This window comes from Megalops cyprinoides, chromosome 3 (assembly GCF_013368585.1).
Source record: "Megalops cyprinoides isolate fMegCyp1 chromosome 3, fMegCyp1.pri, whole genome shotgun sequence".
In the NCBI taxonomy this organism is placed as follows: Eukaryota; Metazoa; Chordata; class Actinopteri; order Elopiformes; family Megalopidae; genus Megalops; species Megalops cyprinoides.
The window spans coordinates 54,552,969-54,576,248 of NC_050585.1; the positions used below are offsets into that span (position 1 = coordinate 54,552,969).

At 50.2% G+C, this 23,280-nt stretch overlaps 2 protein-coding genes across 2 annotated transcripts in view; one reads left to right on the plus strand and one right to left on the minus strand.

The window, feature by feature from the left end:
• Positions 1-2,090, plus strand: part of trpc5a (transient receptor potential cation channel, subfamily C, member 5a) — a 47,987-nt gene extending 45,897 nt beyond the window's left edge. The window contains exon 11 of the mRNA XM_036525560.1: positions 1-2,090. This exon is cut by the window's left edge and continues 193 nt beyond it. Coding sequence (XP_036381453.1) covers positions 1-638 — 638 coding nt within the window. The 3' untranslated portion in view covers positions 639-2,090.
• Positions 2,091-5,649: 3,559 nt separating this feature from the next.
• alg13 (ALG13 UDP-N-acetylglucosaminyltransferase subunit) lies at positions 5,650-23,055 on the minus strand. Its single transcript, XM_036525672.1, has 24 exons — positions 22,936-23,055; positions 22,602-22,685; positions 22,447-22,497; positions 22,323-22,369; positions 21,759-21,831; positions 21,061-21,142; positions 20,299-20,511; positions 19,876-19,958; positions 19,670-19,778; positions 16,967-17,031; positions 16,519-16,619; positions 15,705-15,820; positions 15,371-15,605; positions 14,010-14,120; positions 12,530-12,686; positions 8,625-8,752; positions 8,121-8,161; positions 7,927-7,982; positions 7,489-7,560; positions 7,086-7,263; positions 6,797-6,916; positions 6,662-6,702; positions 6,053-6,236; positions 5,650-5,918 (listed from the first exon to the last, which is right to left on the minus strand). The coding sequence occupies exons 1-24, from the start codon at positions 23,053-23,055 to the stop codon at positions 5,650-5,652; spliced, it is 2,736 nt and encodes a 911-aa protein (XP_036381565.1).
• Between the last annotated feature and the right edge of the window lie 225 nt (positions 23,056-23,280).

Below are 23,280 nucleotides of genomic sequence, written 5' to 3' on the forward strand. Positions count from 1 at the left end.
ACCCCAAATCTGTGTCCTTCAGCCTGTCCTCAGCCGAGAGGCGGAGCCGGGACGCGGACTTCAGCGTCTCTGCTCTCTTCAAGTCCATGTCAGGGATGGATATCTCCACAGAGGAAAAACCAAAGAGCAACGGGCTGAAGACCTCCTCTTCATCCTCCTCCTCTTCCTCCTTCGTGCGTAACGGCAGTCGGCTGCAGCGGCTGTCTGGCTCTAAGAAGGACTCCTTCAAGCGTCTGGGGCTGCTGTTCAGCCGCATGAACGGCTACCTGCCCGACTCCCCGGCCCCGCCCACCCCCCCGGCCCCGCCCACCCCCCCAGCCCTGCCTGCCTACAGCATCTCCGCTGGCCTACTGCGCTCGCAGGGCACCTGGCAGGACCAGCAGGTGACACGCAGTGAGATGCACCTGAACCAGCTGGGTGTGGGGCAGAGCGAGCAGCTCCAGGCTCCGGCCCGGGCCAACGGGCCCCCCGCCTGCCCCCCCGGCACCCTGCACTGTGCTTCCAGCTTCACCGCGTCCAGCTCCCGCCTGCTGGACTCCAGCGAGGACGTGTTCCAGGGCTGGGTGGGGCCCTGTGACGTCCTCGGCTCCTCTCACTGGGGGCCGGACCAGGAAGAGTCCATCACCACGCAGCTGTAGGCGGGGGCGTGGCCAACCGGCACAGCGGTCAGAGCAGCAGAGGATGATGACGACGACGATGACAGCAATGGTAGTTGTGATGATGATGATGATGATGATGATGGTGATGATGGTGATGGTGACGGCGACAGTGATGATGATGATGGTGGCGGTGGATATGCACGTTATCAGCTCGTCGGCCTGCATCTGGGCCTGCACCGCAGGCAGGACTCAGAGCTGAGATCCAGGACAGCAGGAGCTGTCGTAACCCAGGGCTCCTTTACTGATAGATATTAGCTTAGAGGGAAAAATAAAATAAAAAGAGCTTAATTTATCGCAATAGTAGTACATATTAACATATTAACAGCTGCCTCCCATGTGACACTCACCCCCCCACATTTTTAACCCTTTCATCTCCAAGGCCCGGCTCTGTGTCTGTGCTGACAGGTGGCTACCTGCATGCGTGTGTCTGAGAAGTGACGTCACAGACACCCGGGGGGCGTGTGGCCTGTACCCCCCCGGAGAGGTGACAGCAGGGCAATTTGCTCCCCAGTTAGAGGAGGGAGTGGGGCAGCTGCAGCCATAGAGAAGGAGCAGACACAGAGACAGACGAGGCAACACTCACGTCTCATTTGTGAAATTCCCATTTCCTCCCTGTTCTGCTGCAGTGAGTCGAGGGGTCGATCTGCCCCCTTCCGCCTCCCTCGGTCTGTAACCAGGGCCTCTGTGTGGGAATGAGGGGACTGTGCTCGTTTCCTCGGGGGGAGGAGTCAGTCAGGGGGAGGGGCCAGTTGTCAGTAGTGACTAGCTGGTGTAGCCAATGGCGTGATGCGGTCTGAGAGTGAAGCCCAGTGTAACGGCGGGAAAACAGCTTGCTGACCAATCAGAGCAGGGCAGCTTTGAACGCCAGCGGGTAACAGAACTGACCCTTTCGCTTAGTGGTGAGAAAGATGTGCTGTTCTGCCTCATCACTGTGGGTGTCCTTCCTGGATGAACAACCTCAACACAAGCAGCAGGTTTTCCTCACTGATTGAGAAAAAGAACCTTTAGGAATGTTTCCTAATATAGTCTGTTTCTGTTTTTTGTTTGTTGTCGTGTTTCATTTCATAAGCCATTAAAAAAAGTTCTGATGTTTAATAATGTCTCCATCACAGGTTGAGGAGAGTTTGAAGGTTTTGGGAGAGATAAAGGAAATGTTTTTTTTTCTCAAATTCCTCAAACAGGCAGCACTATTAAGATTTGTTTTCCTTTCCCAGCTGGATCAGTGGAAACATATTGCAGGATTAAGCTTTTTTCTCTTTTTGAAGGTGAAAAGTGTCGGAGTGCCATGTTTTTAATCCTGTTTGTTTTGATCAATGTGACCAGCATCTATAACAAACCGTACAGCAATGAGGCGCTGCGCTTCCGCTAAACATTTCTTAAAGCTATACCAAACAAGCAAATTTTTCAAAAGTTGCATTTTTTATTTGATAATGAAACAGCACTGTTGACTGAAAATGATTTACTTGAATAAAAAGATTGACGGAAATGTAGCGCATGGTGGAATTCTTCTGCATTTGTTTGTGTGCTGCTGATGGTGAGGAGCTGGAGGCGTCGTGCCCGTTACAGGCCCTGCTCCCGCTCCTCCCCCCTGCTCTCCCCCTATTCTACCCCCCCCCCCCATTTCCCTCTCCCTCCTCTCCTCCAGCCCCCCTTCCACTGGGGGGTGGGAGAGGAGGCGCGCAGGGAGGCCAGTCGATGTAGAGAGCCGCTTCCCTCCCCATTTCACACCTCCTTACTGCGCGGTTGTTGGCGCAGGAGTTGCGCTCTGGCTGCAGGCTCTTATTGATCCGCGGCTGCATGGCACTCGCGGGAGAGGCTGCGTGGAGGTTCAGGAACCTCAGCGCTTGCATCAAAGCGGGAAAACATGTTTCATAACTCTGCTAAAAACGGAGCGGATCGGGCCGGACCTGCAGCGCACGCTGCCTCAGGGCAAACCCTGATACACAGCCCACTGTTCCACATTTAGGCCTGCACTCTCAACGCTGAGACACTGAATGCCAGCGAGAGCCGGAGAACAGAGCCGGAGTCCAGGCCTGCACTCTCAGCTTTATAAGCCACGCCGCTGCAGTACTTCCCAGAAAAAAACAGCTGCTGTTATTGATCTTTTCCCTCTCCACATACACTACCCAACTCTGGAAGATCTCCCTCTCTCTCTGAGAGAGACAGACAGACACAGACACACACACACATCCCATCACCAGGTGGTGATGATCATGTTCCTGTCCACCTTTTTTTTCTCCCAAGTTTAAATGAAACATTTCGCCCAACAGTCCGCATGCAGCTCGTCCGGGTGATACAGCGCTGGACGGGGCTTCTCTGTGTGACGGACAGACGCAGCAAGACCGCGGTCAGTCCTGAAAGCAGCTGTCCGTGGTGCTGACCCTCCACTACATTTCTCCTACCGTTACTCACTACAGGAATCCTGCTTTACGCTTTAAAGAGATTAGACTCAGATTAAAGATCATTCACATTCAGAGCATAGAACATTATCCAGGAAGCTGGGAGCCGAGCCAGACGCCTGCAGTGCGCAGCCAGCAGGACGCAGCCAGCAGTGCGCAGACGCAGACGCAGCCAGCAGGACGCAGCCAGCAGGACGCAGCCAGCAGGACGCAGCCAGCAGTGCGCAGACGCAGCCAGCAGCCAGCAGGACGCAGCCAGCAGGACGCAGCCAGCAGGACGCAGCCAGCAGTGCGCAGACGCAGCCAGCAGGACACAGCCAGCAGGACGCAGACGCAGCCAGCAGGACGCAGCCAGCAGGACGCAGCCAGCAGGACGCAGCCAGCAGGACGCAGACGCAGCCAGCAGGACGCAGACGCAGCCAGCAGGACGCAGACGCAGCCAGCAGGACGCAGCCAGCAGGACGCAGGCGCAGCCAGCAGGACGCAGCCAGCAGGACGCAGCCAGCAGGACGCAGACGCAGCCAGCAGGACGCAGCCAGCAGGACGCAGGTGCAGCCAGCAGGACGCAGGCGCAGCCAGCAGGACGCAGCCAGCAGGACGCAGGCGCAGCCAGCAGGACGCAGCCAGCAGGACGCAGGCGCAGCCAGCAGGACGCAGCCAGCAGGACGCAGCCAGCAGGACGCAGCCAGCAGGACGCAGACGCAGCCAGCAGGACGCAGCCAGCAGGACGCAGCCAGCAGGACGCAGCCAGCAGGACGCAGGCGCAGCCAGCAGGACGCAGCCAGCAGGACGCAGCCAGCAGGACGCAGGCGCAGCCAGCAGGACGCAGCCAGCAGGACGCAGTCAGTAGGACGCAGCCAGCAGTGTATAGAGCAGAGCTGCAGACTGCGACAAAACACGTCCGTCCGTCAATCTGCATGAGCATGTATACACTCATCAGCTGAAAGAGTGTGCATGTGCGTGTTTGCGAGAGTGTGTGCGTGTTTGTGTGTATGTGTGTGTGCGTGTTTGAGAGTGTGTGTGCGTGTGTGTGTTTGCGAGTGTGTATGTGTGTGTGTGCGTGTTTGTAAGTGTGAGTGTGAGTGGGTGTGCGTGCGCGTTTGTGAGTGTGTGTGCGTTTGTGTGTGCATGTTTGTGAGTGTGAGTGTGTGTGTGAGAGTGTGTGCGTGTGTGTTTGTGTGTTTGCGAGTGTGTATGTGTGTGTGTGCGTGTTTGTGTGTGCATGTGCGTGTTTGTAAGTGTGTGTGTGAGTGCGTGCGTGTTTGTGAGTGTGAGTGTGAGCGTGCGTGTGTGTGCGTGTGTGAGTGTGTGCGTGTGTGTGAGTGTGAGTGTTTGTGTCTTTGCTACCTATGCTCCTTATACACTAACCACCTGTCCAACGGGCCAGCTCCTCCCACTTATCTGAATTCCTCCCTGACCTCTGACCTCTGACCTCTGACCGACTGCTGCCTGTTCATACCCGGCAGGCCTCCTCCCTGGCCCCAGACTAGACCAGTCTCCTCTCCCGCTTCTCTCAGAAACCCAGAGCAGCTGACACCCCACCAGCCATCTCACTTCCTGTCTCAGAATGTGTCAGTTGATCCCAACCAGTCTGGTAACAGTCACATTTAACAGAAACTGCCGTGCTCTCTGTGACCAGACTTATCCTTTCAGTTGGAGCTGCCTTCACATCCTTGGCCCTAATGCTCCTTCATCCATCTGCCGCTTTTGGTACTCAACCATAAGATTCTCCTAAGAGAACAAGCAGAACTGCATACGACTGGCATTCCTCCTGTGTTTGTGATTTTGCTCCTACATGGCATGGCGGTGTGCCTGGACTGTCTGACCTCTGACCCCTCCCCTCTATTAGATGTAAAATGGATTTGATCTCAGACAGTAAAAGCCTGGTGGCTCCATGTGGCACGATTCTGCACATTTGTGTTGATAACCTGGTGGCTGGAAATTGGTGGCAATAGATTAAGCTTGCAGAGTTTAGGCTTAATGTCACACAGTAATAGTGTAAGGTTGTGTGGTTTAAGCTTAATGTTATATAGTACTAGTTTAAGCTTATACAGCTTAGGCTTAATGTTGTACAGTAATAGTTTAAGCTTAATGTTGTACAGTAATAGTTTAGGCTTAATGTTGTACAGTAATAGTTTAGGCTTAATGTTGTACAGTAATAGTTTAAGCTTAATGTTGTACAGTAATAGTTTAAGGTTGTATGCTCAGACAGCAGATTTCTCCATTGTGCACTGTACTTGAAGGATGGCACTAATTCATTATTTGTGCGGCTATTGGCCTAACCCTGTTGAATGCACTTTTGCATGGCTCTGGATACAAGTGTCTGCAAAGTGAATAAATGCATAAAAATGAATGTACAGACACAGAGAGGCGGTCACAATGTTCCAACAGCTGCCCCACAGGCTCGAGGAGTGAGGAAAATAGGTCATTCTGGAGGGTGTAGCTGTGCAATTTAATGCTTTTAATTTCAACCATGAGAAAAAGCACCCTTTTGGGAAAACATAACTTTTTTATTGATTCAAACATGAACCAGTGGAATAAACTTAGAACAGCAACTTTTAAACAACAAAAGGGGTGGAGACAGTGCTCTCCTACATGTTGTGGGGGACAAAGTGTCCGGGGTGGGGGGGCCCTGTGATGTAGCTGACCGGGTGGGAGGTGTTGGGGCAGAAGGAGGCATGCAGGCGGGGCTGGGCGGGGCCAGGTGTCCAGGGCAGCAGGTAGTGGTAGGTGGGCAGCACAGAGGTGTAGGACTCGAAGGTGTGGTGGGGGGTCTGGCTGCACTGGTCCTGCAGCAGGGGGTAGAACACGGTGCCGGAGGGGGGCGCTGCAGTGGGGGGGTCCAGGGACAGGGCAGTGCCTGAGGGGAGGGGGGTGAGGAGACGAGAGGAAACCGTAAGCAGGAGGAAGCCCAGGAACAGCAGAGCGCCACCTGCTGGGCTGGAGGACGAAACGCAGACGGCGGACTCCTCCACGGCCGTGACAGGCACTCACCGTTGCTGGGGGCGTCTCCCTGGACGTCCGGTCCGGTTCGGCCCGTCTCCGGGTACGGCGGTGCCATGCTGCGCTCCGTCCCCCCGCCGCTGACTGCGTAGCTCTGCAGCTGCGGGTCGGCGCTGGTGTGGGTGTACACCGGCTGCATCTGCACCGCGGCCGGCCAGCAGTGCTGCTGGTACCACTGCACACAGGACACAACACAGCTGCTACAGCCGGCCAATGAGGGGGGAGCAGCTGCTACAGCCCGCCAATGAGAGGGGAGCAGCTGCTACAGCCCGCCAATGAGGAGAGTGCAATGCCACACACGGAATCTCAATCACTGAATCACACTGGGCAGAGCGACCAACTGCTGTCAATCACAGCCTCCTCTGACAGAATCTTAATGACCTTTATCCCCACAGGCACATAATATGATTGGTTAAAGTCAGTATGTGAAAGCTCCACCCACTGTTTAGGGCTTATGATCCCAGGCAACAGTACGACACACCCACAGTGCACGCTACACTCCAGCCCACTCCCACTCTGTGCCCCACAGGTAAGCCCCTCTAACCACACCCAGCACACCACACAGGTGCAAACCCAATTCCCAGGGAGGGCTCTGCTTACCTGCACTCCTAAATTAAAGTAATACTGCAGGACCTTGCAGTCTGTGGAAACAGGAACACAGTTAGTAGGCACAGCCATGACCCCTGGCAGGGGCACACAGACACTGAGGGCGGGGGTGGGGGGGCTCTGGCTGACCTCGGGGGAGGTCACTGCCGTTTGGGTCGTACGAGTAGGGTGGTGGGGTAGGCATGGCAACGGTTTCCCCCATCTCATTAACGAACCAGGGAGAAGCAGCCGGATACGGCACAGACACAACTAGCAGAGAGAGAAAATATGAGTGACAGCACAGCATCCTTCCCACAATGCCCCAGGAACGCCATGTTTCTCCAAGGTAACCATGTAACCATTACACACCTTCAGCAAAATCTCAGCCATGAGTAAGAACCACACTGCCGTGGAGGGGTGGTGGTGGGGGGGCGATTACCTGGCCTTCCCATGGAGTGGGTGGGGAGGAGGGGGGGCGGCGGCAGGGTGCCGGTGGGGGGCATGGAGGCCGAGGGTGTCTGGGAGCTGCCTGAGGAAGAGGAGTTGGATGTGAAGATGGCTGCGGGGGCCGTGTTGACAGCGGGGGCGGAGGAGATGACCACAGACTTCACCACCACCTGCAGATACAAACAACACTCGTTTCCACAGCGCCTATTTCCACAGCAATCTGCTCTCTCAAACCTGCTGCCATAATATGCGTGTTCGAAAACAGATTAAAAAAAAAAATCACCTATGCATACATAATCAATATGAATACAATTTAAGATCACACTGCAGCTTGGCAATAAATGGAAATATAACGTTTACACTGTACACACTGCTCCTTGTGCTGGCCAGCTCACCTGCTCGGAGTAACTGTAGGTGGCAACGCCCTCTGGTGGTGAGCCAGAGCGAGAGCCCCCTTCCTGAATCGTCTGCAGATTTAAAGCAGCTCATTATCACACTCATACTGCATGCAAACCCTCCCAAAGGCCAAACCTCATTACAGTAAGCGAGCATCATCATCAGCCACACGGCGTCCAATACAGCCAGGCCTTCAGGACACCACTCTTCATCAGATCAGGGATATCAGGTCCAGCTAAGGATTCCCTCCAATGTTCCTAAGCAAACTGCACTGAATAACTCGTGCTGAAACTATTAAAGTATAAACAAAATATATAACTACCAGATGAGTGAAGCAGGAACACCAAGTTGTCTTTGGAGACAGCATTCAAGAAAGTATGAGTGTGTGTGGAGAGTGTGAGAGTGTGTGAGGGAGAGGGTCTAGCTGCTCAGAGTACCAGGTTGGCAGTTGCTTCGGCTGCTGTATACACTGAAGGGCTCTGGAATCCGGGGTCTGGCAGGAAGAGAGAAGAGAGTTCGACTGAGGGAGAATATTCTGCCACAAACCCTACATCTACAGGTAATTTACAGGTAACTCTCCCCCAGCAACACCTTCATCGCTGCCTGTGGGACCTGCACTCAGTGCACTCACCTGAGGATCTGTAGATGTAGTCATCTGGATATTCACCTGAAGGAACATCAGCACACACTAGTAAGAGCTGCATCTGGGCAGAGAACGGATACCAGTATCCAACAGGAACGGGAAGAGCTACGGAGTAACTGCCCATAACTTCTCTACTTCAGAGAATCCAGCAAAACAGAAGTGCAGTTAAGCACAGAGGAGGAGCCTTTCGCAGGAAGGCCGACAGGCAGCGTGCCGAGATGCATTTATCAGCGCTCTGCTTACTCTGCAGATAAGCATTGGACACACAGAATGTGAAGCTGAGGAAAAGCTGCTATAAAACTCAATGATCAAAATCCACACAGGAACAGTCCATGACTGACCACAGAACTGTGGAAAGAATTACTTGACTGGGATGGAGGTATGGGAAGTGTTTACACACAAGGGATCTACAAGTATAAAAGTGTTGTCAAGTTAACAGATGACCATTAACGCACTACTTTTTCTTGTATTTATTAAAATCCCCCCCGCCACTCACCATTGGTGCTGGGGTCCTCGGGGTCGTCCTCGGAGGTGGCGACAGGAGGCTTGTCCCCTGCAGAGCTGGGACTCGGGCCCCGCTGCACCCAGAAGTTGGTGGGCGCCGTCACCATGGGGCCACTCTGTCCCTGCAGAGCCACACCCACACAGCATCCAATCACAGCTCAGTCTGACACAGCATCCAATCACAGCTCAGCCTGACACAGGCCCCTTCACTCCTCAGCCAATAAAATTCCCAAACCCTTCACTCACTCCTCAGATACACTCACATTCCCCTCACACAGTGTTAGAGCAGCAGTCCCCAGCCTTTTTTGCACAAATACAATAACAATATGTTCCCGGACCAGCACGCGGGGGGGTCACGACATGACCGGAATATCGATTAGGCTTATAAGTTTAGTATGGCCACTATCACATTTTAACATTTTAGTTTAAGTAGGCCTAATGTGATAATGAGTGAAAGTGAAAGTGAGGGTTAATTAGGGGTTTTTGTTGCCATCATTGCGGAAGACCCCGCTTTGCAGAGATAGGATGTTGGAAATGGAAGCAATGTTTTCAGTGCTTTTGTGGCTCTCAGGATATTCAGCCTTGATTTTAACAGTTTTTTTTATTCATGTCAGCTAGCTAGCTAGTACAAAGTTGGCAACACAGCTCATGTAGACCGTAGTAAGTGATGAACTCGTGTGCGATACTCAAGTTCAAAATCTGTAAACTGTTGTGGGCGCGTGACAGACATTACAGCGGTGAGAAAAGGACCAACAGACTGCACCAAGTTCAATGTAATTACCGCACAAATAGTCTATAATTATTTTAATATTTTATTTTACTGATTAAAAAAAAAAAAAAAAAAAAAAAAAGATCTATCCTTTCCGTGCGGCCCGGTATCGGTCCCTCTTTAGTCATATGTTTTATAGTTAAATAAAGAGCAAAAAGATCAAATGAAAATTCCTTCTCAAAGATAAAAATGAACTGAAAATTGCAATAACTACAATGACCATATTTGGCATTACAGATTATCTGAGGGTCACATTTGAGCTGCAGCGCGTGTGCGAGGGTGTGCACGTTCAAATGAGACGGTGTACGAGAGAGAGACAGGGCCTACGGGGGCTAATACTGACGTTGTGGGTAAATTTCTCTATGGGTATCTTATTTTGGCTACGCAACAGATGCCGATTGCTTTTTCAAAAGCATTCAACTATCAGATGAACGATAGCAAGCATTGCATAAGAAATAAAGTGAATTGATACATCATTTAGGCCGCATTTTCATCATAAAGTATGAAATATCAAACCTTAAAACTAGCCTGTGCGTCCACGCTTTTTCTGAAGCTGTGGAGAGATTCTAGGAGCCCATTTGCTCATTAGTCATTTATGTGAAAAATGGACAGCTCATAGAAAAGCAGGGTACCGTGTGGAAGGACTGTGATAAAGTTAGTGAAAATACTGTGAAGTGAAAACTGTGTGCTGCAAACTTTTATTTTAATAACTCGGCTTCCATGATGATGATGAGGCCAAATGAAGAAACATCAAAGCGGCAAACGGGTATATTTCAGCTTTGCTGCAACATTCTGACATACCGTGTAACCACAAGTGAGCTAAAGTTTAATTTGGTGAACGGTTGCTTAAATGACAAGTGCAATTCAGAAGGGCTGTGCTTTAGGGTAAATTTCTTTGAATGTTTCATTTGAAAGAATAAATATACATTACTATTTGTTAAATGCGCAGTGTCAAACTGTTGCAACTTATAGCATAAGTTTGCCAATTAGTCCTTATTACAAGTCCTCATTTCTTTTATATTCCAAGCTTGTTTTTTAGCTTAAGCGTAGACTACTTATACTGCTTCAAAAAAAGTATAATTAGTCTTGTGCAATTTGGTTAAAGGTATGGTTTGGGCACAGCAATCCTTTTACTAGATACTTACCTTCCATCCTTGTTTTGAGCAGCAGGTCTGAGAAAACGTTTGATTGGCCGAGACGAACAACATTATCTGACCTTGACAATGAAGGAATTTTTTGGAATGTTAGCCATACCAATAGCAGTTTTTCTGACAAAGGAGATGCGTTGGGACATTACACGCGTTGCTTTTAAAAGTTTTTTTTATCGGGAATTTAAATAAAAATATACCGATAACCAATAATCAAAAATTTGCAAATATCAGCCCCGATTATCTAACGACTATATAATCTGTCGACCCCTAATCTTTAATGCTGGCATTGTGAGTAGAGCCCATGTACGAGGTGCATTTAATCATATCCACTATTCATACATTGATAATTTTCCTTTAAAGCCTGTTACAGTTGTTCTTATGAGACCCACAGATCAGTTAGGCTCAAATTACATGAAATGTACAAAACTGCTTCCGAGCAATGTTTTTTCATTTCACAACAGACTAGTTACTGCATGATGTCCTGTAGTCACAGCTGTTAAATTCCCACTCAAACTGAATTTCTCCATCTTTTACTTCATCCACCTTACATTGCTCTGTTCCATCTCTAACATCAGTTATGCACTACTTCATGTTCTTAGCTTAGTTTTTATAATTTATTTCCCGTGTTGGTTTTATTTTCATTTTGACTAATCAGAGAGCAGAGCTTTAAGATTTTTTGCTTTAATATATCTGGAGTTTTGATTAGTGAGAAACTGACCCAGCTCCTTCTACAGAGCATCTGTTGGGCAGAACGCTCAGATACAGTGCAGCTGTTGGGCAGAACGCTCAGATACAGAGCAGCTGTTGGGCAGAACGCTCACAGATACAGAGCAGCTGTTGGGCAGAACGCTCACAGATACAGAGCAGCTGTTGGGCAGAACGCTCACAGATACAGAGCAGCTGTTGGGCAGAACGCTCACAGATACAGAGCAGCTGTTGGGCAGAACGCTCACAGATACAGAGCAGCTGTTGGGCAGAACGCTCACAGATACAGAGCAGCTGTTGGGCAGAACGCTCACAGATACAGAGCAGCTGTTGGGCAGAACGCTCACAGATACAGAGCAGCTGTTGGGCAGAACGCTCACAGATACAGAGCAGCTGTTGGGCAGAACGCTCAGATACAGAGCAGCTGTTGGGCAGAACACTCAGATACAGAGCAGCTGTTGGGCAGAACGCTCACAGATACAGAGCAGCTGTTGGGCAGAACGCTCAGATACAGAGCAGCTGTTGGGCAGAACGCTCACAGATACAGAGCAGCTGTTGGGCAGAACGCTCACAGATACAGAGCAGCTGTTGGGCAGAACGCTCAGATACAGTGCAGCTGTTGGGCAGAACGCTCAGATACAGAGCAGCTGTTGGGCAGAACGCTCACAGATACAGAGCAGCTGTTGGGCAGAACGCTCACAGATACAGAGCAGCTGTTGGGCAGAACGCTCAGATACAGAGCAGCTGTTGGGCAGAACGCTCAGATACAGAGCAGCTGTTGGGCAGAACGCTCAGATACAGAGCAGCTGTTGGGCAGAACGCTCAGATACAGAGCAGCTGTTGGGCAGAACGCTCACAGATACAGAGCAGCTGTTGGGCAGAACGCTCACAGATACAGAGCAGCTGTTGGGCAGAACGCTCAGATACAGAGCAGCTGTTGGGCAGAACGCTCACAGATACAGAGCTGTGACCTGGACCTGCAGGTTATGCTCTGCTAAACTGATACAATTTTGTCATTGTTGGTAATAAATTCCTTTATTTAAGGAATTTAAGAAATTTAGCGCATTTAAGAAAATATACTGTGGTTCATAATATTCTGTCTATGATATATGACTGGCTTTTCTGTCTCTGTCATTGTCTATAATACATGAATGGGTTGATTTGGCTGTCTGTGTGTGTCAGTCTGTGTGTGTCAGTCTGTCTGTCTGTGTGCGTGTGCGTGTGCGTGTGCGAGCGCGCGCATACAGAGGCATGCAGAGGGTCCACACGGGGGTACTTACAGGCAGTGGGGGGAAGGCGGTCTCGTCCCCCTCTCCGATCTCGTAGAAGGTGATGTTTCCCTCCAGGTCCTGGGGCTCCTCCACAGCCTCGGGTCCGAAGCTGAACTGGCATTCCTTATTTGAGTGCATCTGCCGGCGGCTCCGGCTGCAAGCACTCCAACACAGACACAACCATCATCTCAGACAACCTGAACCATCTCTAAAGCCGAGTCATCTCAGATAGGACTGTGCGATATGACCAAAATTTCAGATCCCGATAATGATACATACCACGATATAGCACATTTTCTGTAAGTTCAATGAATAAATAGTTTATATAAAATGACCACATGGAAAGGCCTATTTCTTATTACATTTTGAAATTATATACTCGACAGATAAAAGGTACTTACTTTTGATTATTTTTCTCCTTTTATTTAGAACCTTTGTGCAAAAACTAAATTAACCCTTTCGCACCTAGGTGCAATTAAATTGGATTACCTGGATTGGCTGGATTGGCTACCTGAAAACTACGACAAGTTTAATAACGCTAATGTATACATAATGAACCATGTAAGGTACCATGCGCTAAATCACATAAGTTACGAAAGTGCGAAAGGGATAAGCATGTAACAAAATATAAATATAAAAAGGTAAATAGAAAACACTTTTCAACTATAGTTCTGTCATGTTTACTGTCCTATCTGCATCCGTGCCGTGTGGAAGAACGCAAAGCGTCATCCAAATGACGAAAAATACTGCCGTAAAGTGTGCGATTTGTGACAACGAAATAAGCGATAGAGCATAACATGAAACTACAGACATTCTTCTATCGTCACACAATATATATCATATCGCACAGCCCTAATCTCAGACACACTGAATCATCTCTAAAGCAGAGTCATCTCAGACAACCTGAAACATCTCTAATCCATCATCTCAAATGTATTGCAACATATGCTTTCACGCTACTTGTAAACTTTTGCTAAGATCCAATCAGAACCTCTGTGATTAAAGATGACAGTTGAACTCATTCAGCTTTGGAGCAGACTGCTGCTCTTAGGGCCTGGGGGTGATAGTGTGGCTCTTTAGCAGCACAAGTATAAAATGTTTCCCACCTAGATAAACTGATGTGTGTGGGAGTTAACAGGGAGATTATAACTGCTGGCTCTGCATTCAGCAGGCAGGGAGTAACAGGCATGCCTTCACACAAAGCCCTGTAAGCGAATCACTTAACCAGGGACATGAGCGCTGACCCTGGGAGCCCAGAGATCGATAGCCTGATGAGACTCCTGCTGGTGCTCTGAGCACTTCCATTAAACCTTCCCAGCATGCCACAGGCTTTCAGCTGCATGGCCACTGTGATTGGCCGGCAGGCCCTATGCATCAGGCTGGCTGTTATTAGCAACTTATCCCTGTGTGTCAGGTTTTCTGTGATTGGCTGTTTCACTCGGTGTGGGGGTTGCGGAGGTTTTTGCAGGTCGGTTACCGTGAACGGTAGCAGTTATCAAAATTCTGGTAGCAGCGCTTTCCGTGGTTCGGGTAGTATGCCACTTCTGGCCCAATCAGGTGGTGCCGGTTCAGGAAGCGGGTGGAGCTTCTGACCCCGTGGGGGAGAGAGGGGTGGCAGAGACAGAAACACTTTCAGTGGAAGGACAGAGGATTCATTCAGCTGCAACACCACGAACAAAAAGGAGGGGAAACTCCCCACTTTCTACAGCAGATATAGCCACAGGGCTGCCGCAGGGACAGTCTGTGTGATACGCCAGGCTGCTGGAGCTGCAGCTCAGCCCCGAGCAGCGGGCGGCTCACAGACCCGACTCCGCACGGCATACGGTGCAGACAGTTCATTCAACACACTCACAACTGAATGCATTAAACTGGTTTTTGCAAAATTCACATACAGGAAAAGGAACTAACTTGTAGAGATGCACCGGTCGACCGGCCATCAATCGGCTACTGGCCGGCTTTTTGTTTATTTCGGCCGATCTGTGTTCCGGAAGTGTACGCTCCATGCACACAAGCTGCACTGAAAATATCATTTGCGTAGAAATATTACGAAGTCTGTGAACAGGACATTAAGACTGCAATCATCCGAAAGAACACGATATTTGTCTTAAATGCGTTGATGATGCTAAACAGGTAAAAGCTTCACCCCTCACTCAGCCATCGGTACAGGCGAGGTTTCAGAAAACCCTGAGCTACGGCCGAGACAGACAAAAAGCGCGAGCCGTTACAAAGAAAGTAATGGAATTTATTGCATTTATTTTGATTTTATGTAATTGCACAAGGCTAAAGTCAGACCATTCTGTTTTTTTCTGCTTTAAATCTAGAAATTATACAATATAATTTGAAACAAAAACAACTGCTGATGCTACATGTACGCAGTACCTTCGTTTTGCTCATTGTGCTTAATATGCAGCTGTTGCCTCTAATTTCACATGGCTACAGATACTTTTCCGTTTAAGGCCAGTTCGGCCTGTTAAAGAGAAAATAAACATCTTATTTGTGTATTCTTTTCTTTGTCTGATGCTTAAAAAAAAATCTGCTCTGTATCAGAATCAGCCCGTTTGCCTGTAAAAAACCCGTAATCGGAATCGGCGATGAAAAATCATGATCGGTGCATCCCTACTAACTTGATCAAACAACAATCAATGCAGCAAAGTAAAACACAAAAATGTAACATTCCAGACAGCAATAAAAGGGCTGTTATTTATGCCGGATGCTCATTTTGTCCAGCTCAGTCTGGATTCCAGCGTTTCTCACTCTGTTACAAATGCTGGCTGCAAATCTTAACCTCCTTCAACCTCCATCTACCTGGGCGACCTGGTTGTGTCAGAAGCTGCTCACCTGGGTGGGCCAAAGCCGCGGGGTGGGCGGGGCATGGGGTGTGGCCGGTAATGCTCATAGGGCAGGACAGGGGCGGCGGGGGGGTGGTGCATGGTAGAGCGGGGGGGCATGCAGCCGGGGGCCAGCTGCAGCCGGGGGGGAACCCCGGGTTGGGGGCGGCCGTACGACACCGCCATCACAACCTCCTTCCCGCGAGGCTTCTTCAAGAACCGCCGACGGCCCCTCATCTCCGCGTCTGAGGGAAGCGCATCAAAACACACATTCACTACGCACTCACCATATAATGCACCACATTCACTACACACACTCACCACACGTGGGGGAAGACACAGACCTAGCTCTGTAGGGTACTGCTCGGGCCGGCTGAAGGGAGCCCCCTTGCGGCTGGGGGTGATGTTCCATGCAGGGACAGGGTTCACAGGCTTCAGGTTGGTCAGGGACACCAGGTGTCTGCCAGGTGGGAGCGGAAAGGAGGAATTCAGCGCACCTTTACCTGGCACAGGTAGTGCTCCTGTCCTTCCAGATGGCTACAGACATGTTCGCAGAACACCTCTCCATATTCACAACACCCACACGCACATCAATGCAAAACACACTGACCTGTCAGACACAACCTTCTTAAAAACCTTTGTACATTTCAGCTGGTGGGCTCTTTTATGGAATCAACCTGGTAATAATGGGTGCAGTACATACTGACGTGTTTGTATAAAATTAGTGAAGTAAAACCTACCGTTTTGCACAGTAACTTCAAAGTGTTTTTATTCCAAATAGCGGAATTATTCAGATTAAGATCACATTTCCAAAAATTTCTCTAATTTGCTATGCATATTGATGCTTGCACCTGTTGGAAATCTCAGAATATACCCAAATTGCAATTACTGTCCATGCAAACGTGGTTTATCATAATATAGCACAGATCTACAGTCACAGTAAGACAAAGTGTGGACCAGCATGTATCTCTGTGTATATGCATGTATCTCTGTGTTTCTGCGGGGGTCAGTGTGAGTGTGCGCATGCGCGTTTCTCTGCAGGGGGGTCAGTGTGAGAGTGTGTGTGTGTGTGTGTGTGTGTGTGTGTGTGTTTGTGTGTGTGCGCGCGCACGCACACGCGTTTCTCTGCAGGGGGGTCAGTGTGTGTGTTTCTCTCACTTCTCTCCCAGCTCTTCAATGAACACAGTCACAGCGCTGGAGTGATTGCCCACTTCCTGTATGAAGGCGTTGTAGTACTTCCCCTTGGGGTCCAGACGCACCTGCAGGACCAGAAGCAGCTGGGCTCACTGGATCAGTCAGCAGCAGCTCCCCAACAGGGCAGAACAGTGAAGCCCACGTCACACAGAGCATCCAGAATGTGACCCCACAACCCTGCAGCACGACTGGGCCGAACAGCCAGTCCAGTCACACTTACCTGCAAGACTAATGAACCCATGATCACCACCGCAGTGCTGCAGCAGTTTAACTTGCGCTCAGATGCTAAGAGCAGCTCAGACCCCGCCCCCACCTGCGTGACGCAGCTCAGACTCCGCCCCCGCCTGCGTTAAGCAGCTCAGACCCCGCCCCCACCTGCGTGACGGACAGCAGAGCACGGAGGGTACAGCACCTGACACTTGTCTCCCAGGAAGTACTGTCTGCCGGCAAACACCATGTAATCCGTCTTCTGAAGCTCTGACACAGGGAGACAAGAGAAACAAGGCCATGAGCAGGAAGCAGGTCCACACCCACACCGAGCGCGCGCGCGCACACACACACCCACACACCCACCCACCGAGCACACACACCCACCCACACCCACCCACACCGAGCACACACACCCACCGAGCACACACCCACCCACACCGAGCACGCACACACCCACCCACACCGAGCACACACCCACCCACCCACACCGAGCACACACCCACCCACCCACACCGAGCACACACACCCACCCACCCACACCGAGCACACACACCCACCCACCCACACCGAGCACACACACCCACCCACCCACACCGAGCACACACACCCACCCACCCACACCGAGCACACACACCCACCCACCCACACCGAGCACACACACCCACCCACCCACACCGAGCACACACCCACCCACCCACACCGAGCACACACCCACCCACCCACACCGAGCACACACACCCACCCACACCCAGCACACACACCCACCCACACCCAGCACACACACCCACCCACACCCAGCACACACACCCACCCACACCCACGCACACACCCACCCACACCCACGCACACACCCACCCACACCCACGCACACACCCACCCACTCACCCACCGAGCACGCACTCACCCACCGAGCACGCACTCACCCACCGAGCACGCACTCACCCACCGAGCACCCACACACCCACCGAGCACGCACACACCCACCGAGCACGCACTCACCCACCGAGCACGCACTCACCCACCGAGCACCCACACACCCACCGAGCACGCACTCACCCACCGAGCACGCACTCACCCACCGAGCACGCAGACACCCTCACCGAGCACACACTCACCCACACGCACACCCACCCACACCGAGCACACTCACCCACACACACACCCACCGAGCACACACCCATACCGACCTCCCATTCCCACACCCACACCGACACCGACCTCCGACACCCACCCCGACCTCCCACACCCACACTGACTTCCCACACTGACCTCCCACACCCACACCCACACTGACACTGACCTCCCACACTGACCTCCCACACTCACACCGACCTCCCACACTCACACCGAGTTCTCAGGGCAACCAAATTTCACCAGCTAAGGTTTTAGCAACCAAAAAGCACCAAAAAAGGCCACTATCCTATTATATCCAATATCCACTATACAATTTCCCCTTTCACTGCCTTACATTTGCAGTCGGTCTGAAATCTCTCTCCCGCCACTGCAGGAAATCTCACATCAAAATGTCCTCCTGTCCTCCTAAATCCCAAACTATGCATTTCCATCTCTGCACGTGCGCGTATTTCATCAGTCTGCATGATAACTGTTTAATGTAGTGAGTTTTTACATCGATAGTGCTGCTATCAATCATTGCATGTACAGAGCAGCCAGTCTGACACACCCGCCACTGTGCTGTGTATCATTTGACTCAACACACCTCAATGAGACACCAACACACTGACCAAGCCAGTTCTTAGCGTTGTCAGATGAACAATCCTGGCCAGATACACATTTTATTTTTTCTGTGCATCGTACCGTACTGACACTAACCCAGTAGAAGAGCGCAGCACCATGGCAGCTGCTTTGCGCTGGTAGCTTTGGACTGCAGTGTCTTCAACCCAAGCAGAGTACAAGCAGGAACAAGCAAAACCAATCTAGCTAGCCAATGTGCCCACAGTCTGCTGCCCCCCACAGAGAGGGGTAGGGAATTATCTGTGCATCGGGTCACACTGTGACGAGGAAACTCCATTTCACTCTGCCTGCTACTGGGGCTTACTCTGTACCAACTTCATATTCAACTGGTTCAGGACCTGTTGATTTTTGAGAAATGTGTCACATTGATGAGGTTATACATAGTCAAATAACTCCCAGGTCACCACTACACACATACAGATTTTGAGTTTTTCCACTCATGTAGGCTAACAGCTAATAAACAGCCTAAATATACAGCATCCCCTTGTTCATGATAAAGACAACTGCCACCCTGAGAGATTAATTTGTACGGTAAAAAAAGAGATTTGAACTTGAGAAATGCCTCCAATTTCACCGCTTGAAACAGTCTTGAGATGACTGTACGATATTTCAGTTTCTAAACTGTCAGTAGCCCAAAGAGAAGAAACCAAAGTTTGGACACATATTTCAATAAAAAGAGACATCGCAGCTGAACTTGCCCGTCTAGCCAAAAAACAGCATCAGGTGAGCACACTCATCAGCAAGTTACCACAGTGGGTGTGTCAAAATACATATATATAATGTGTTACATAACACGGCAACCACATTGTCCATTTGTGCAACCAGAAAAAGCTGTTTGGGTGAGCACAGCTCCAGAGACAGAGCCGCAGGGCAGGCTACAACACCCCCACGGAGAGAGAAAACTCAGGGAAAGCAGCTGCTTGGACACACATTACTGTTCTGAATTTGAACTTCCTCCACTGTGTCCCAGGCCTGAACTTCACAGGACAGCAGGCGGTGGCCTCAGTGGGAAATATGACTCACTTCAGAAATTAAGAGTCTGAGAGTGTTATCCATTTAACTTAACGCTTCTGTTCTCTTGTTCTGAAAGTCGCTCTGGATAAGTGTCTGCTAAAATGAATGTAATGTAAAGTAACATAATGTAATGGCTTACCTTTGCGGCCGTCTTGCCAGACATCAAACTCCACGTTGCGATAGATATCAGGGTCCAGAGCTTTCAGCACCTTGTAGGGGAAGGTGACCTTGGCTGGGGCATCTGCAGGCTGAGACAGAACGCAGGGGGCCCCCCGGGTCAGAACGCAGGGGGCCCCCCGGGTCAGAACCCATCTCCCGGGACATGGGACGGGTCTGCGCTCTCACCTTTGGCTCCTCTGAGCTGGCTTTTTCCGGTTTGGCTTTGTCGTCTGGACGATTCAGATCGCTTCTGTCCCAGTCCTCTCTGCAGACGGCAGCACAGACAGCCGCATGCCAGTAAAGGTTATTTCACACACTGCACACTAACGCTTGTTTTTTAAAGTTTCAAAGTCAGGCTGCCTGGTCCTGTGTTTGAATGAGGTACCACAGAGACACAGCACAGCTACCAACCGGAAACAGGCAGAAACACACTGTGTACACGCCAGCGGAGGGGGGAGGTTACGCAGTACTTACAGCCCCTGCCTTCATCATTTGCATTTTCTGTATGGAATTACATCTGGTAAACTGTTGCTGTGAGAACCAAAGCAGTTTCCATCGCTTATACTGTATTTTTCGGTCAGTGAGCGATGTGTACAAGGGACAGACTGTGTGTGTGTGTGTGTGTGCGCGCGTTCGCGCCCATGGCGGCGGCCCCTGACCTCTGACCCCTGTCCTCTGGGGTGTCGTAGCCAGTGTCCTCACTGCACAGGGACAGGCTGTTCCTGTAGCGCCGCCCCCCACCTCGGAACCCCTCCCCCGCCCCCTGCAGCTCCGCCTCCTCCAGCCCCAGCACCCGGCAGTACAGCAGCTCGTACAGCAGCGCTGGGAGGGAGACACACACGGGCACACACACACACACACACACACACACACACACACACACACACACATATAACCACACGCGCGCACACACATAACCACACGCACACACACACGCGCACGCACGCGCGCACGCACACACGCGCACACACACACGCGTGCACACGCACAGGCACGCACACGGGCGCGGGCACGGGCACGCACACAGGCGCGCAAACAAACACACGCGCACGCGCGCGCACACACACACACACGCACACACACAGGCACGCAAACAAACACACATGCACATATACACACACAGGCACGCACACAATGTCAGCATAATGTGGACACCTAAGGAGTGTACATAAAAGCACGGCTGAAACAAATAGCGTTTTGCAGAATGTGGCTCTCACCTGCTTTGTAATAATCTGCATGTTTTCATTTTCATAAATCAGAGCTCACTTTACTGCACACAGACTCAGGACACAACTGCCTGTACAGAGTTCTATCAGAAAAGCAGGTCTGTGCCCACCGCAGTGTCTGACTAACGGGAGACAGGGGCCTTACACTGACACAGCGCGGCATCCACTGGGTAACTCCGGGGGTACACAATGTCATAGTGCCCGTTGTTGGAACAACACAGGAAAACCTGGAAAGAGGGGTTCAAGAGAAAATTCTGCAGAAACTACACAATCAAAACTACACTCTCAAAAACTACTACGCTCTCTGTGGCTGTTCCTGCTACACAACAACTGAAAGATCAAATGCATCAGTCAGGTGACAACACACACACATTAAATACTCACCCACAAGGTTTTGATTCTGAGTCAAGAATAAAAACCAGTACCCCCCCCCCATTTCTTAATGTTCATTTAATTTAGGCATTTAAGGTGATTTAGATATTTAGGTATGTGTGAAGCACTGGACAATGTTGCAGAGAGGCCTGGGTGTATTTAAGGCCAGAAAATAAAGAACCAAAACCTTGTGAGTTCCAATGAGAGACGCAGCAGAGCCAATCACAGCACTGACTCAAAGGGCTTAACTTCCAATGACAGGAGTCTACAGGGGGTGAGGAATGCACAGGAATCACTCACAGAAGTTGTTCAAATGACAGCCAGAGAAACGGTTTAACAGGAATGTATGAAGCATTGTGAAGCTAAAGATTCAAATTATTTTCTAGTGAAAACCAAACAGCATTTTCCCTTTTACACTGAGAAGAGATGGGTGTAAATATCAGCTTTATTTCTGATAATCATTTCCGTTACCTTCTCTGTGTATTCCTGTTCAGCAATCTCTGTGGGGGGTCTCCCTGGATACCTGTAAATTACAAAGCACCGCCTGCGAGACAGAGCGCAAGTTAACGTGACTCAGCATTAATTCCGCCGCACCTCGCCACTTACGCCATTCGGCCCTCACTGCAACCTCACAGCTGACTGAACACACGGCTCACTGCAGAGCATAGTAACGTGGAGGTGACGGCCCAGACCCAGCATTTGAAATGAAGCACACGCTAACACTCCGATGCAGTGGATCACAGTTTTCCATTTTCAATGCATCATGTATAAAGGGCTTGTACAGTGTTACTTCCTAGCAGTACTAGACTGCAATCTGACCATGCGGAGGCAGAGAGGGAAAAGGAGAGCCACCTTCTGCTGCTACCAAACATCGGCGGTCGTTTCTTTTCCACCTCATCCCTTATCACATTATCCACGACATGCAGGAACCTGCTCTCTCAAAATCTAACTGTTGGCGGACGTGGTTGAAGCATTCCTCAATCCTTAACGTCGGCCACTTATTGGTTAAAAACACACTAGATTTAAGACATTTACCTGTATAATAACGACAGAGCCTTTATCTCCACTTGTCCCGCTGTTTCCTGAAATAAAGCGACAGGTGTTAGCGGACACATCCAGCCACAGGTACTCACCGCGTAAGTCTGCCCTAACAGCGCACCTGTGGGTCCTCCAAACGCTCCAGGTACTTCTCAAAAGACCCTTCTACGAACTGCAAGAAATTGAGCAAAAAGTCATTCAATTTTATCAATTGCTAGAAGCTCTGGAACATTTTATTGGTAGTGGAAAATAAGACAAACACCAGATTACACGTACCGGCTCAAAGTTGCATCTGTTCTCTTTCATGAAGGTGACGCAGTCCTTTCTGATTTTCTGATGGTAATGCTGAGAGTAATACAGCTAAGTGAACAGGAAAACGTTTTTGTAAATAATCGCTTTTATAAAACGGATCAACAGTTGGCTAAACTCAACTCCATAAAGACCGAAATGACATGCAGCGTGGCGATAATACGAGGCCTATGTTACGCTTTTAAGTTACGTTTACAAAGGCAAAGTATTGCGACATTTTTTGTCTTACCAACCACAGCATTTGAACACTGATGTTGACAAACTAAGTCTAAAATACAAAGATAATTCATCCCGTTTTTACCTGCTCAGAAACGGCTCTGAAAAGACAGGACGCATCCCGAGGCATCATTTTCCTGTACAGGCCGATGCTGGCGAGATACTCATCCATGTTTACAAAATACTTCTTCAGAGCTTTCTGCATTGTAAAGAGAAAATAATTACCAATAAAAAACAACAATAAATAAGCGAAGCTTCATAGCTCTCGGCGTAGACGAAAAGAACTTGAAGGTCGAAAGTTTCCTTTCGGGTTGGGAGCTGGGAACAGCTGCTCCTAATGTCTGCTGATTGGCAGGCGCGCCCAGCCGCACTGCTCTCACAATTAAAACTTTCCTGTGCGCGAAACCCCCCCGCGACCTCAAACAAGCCT

Bases quoted from the DNA above. Each gene is read 5' to 3' on its own strand.
- alg13 (XM_036525672.1), bottom strand. From the start codon at position 23,055: ATGCAGAAAGCTCTGAAGAAGTATTTTGTAAACATGGATGAGTATCTC. The intron at 20,512-21,060 runs GTAAGGCCCCTG...TCTCCCTCCCAG, and splicing joins GGATGCCGCGCTGTGTCAGT to CGCTGCTGTACGAGCTGCTG. The intron at 15,821-16,518 runs GTGAGAGAAACA...CCCACCTGGCAG, and splicing joins ATTGAAGAGCTGGGAGAGAA to ACACCTGGTGTCCCTGACCA.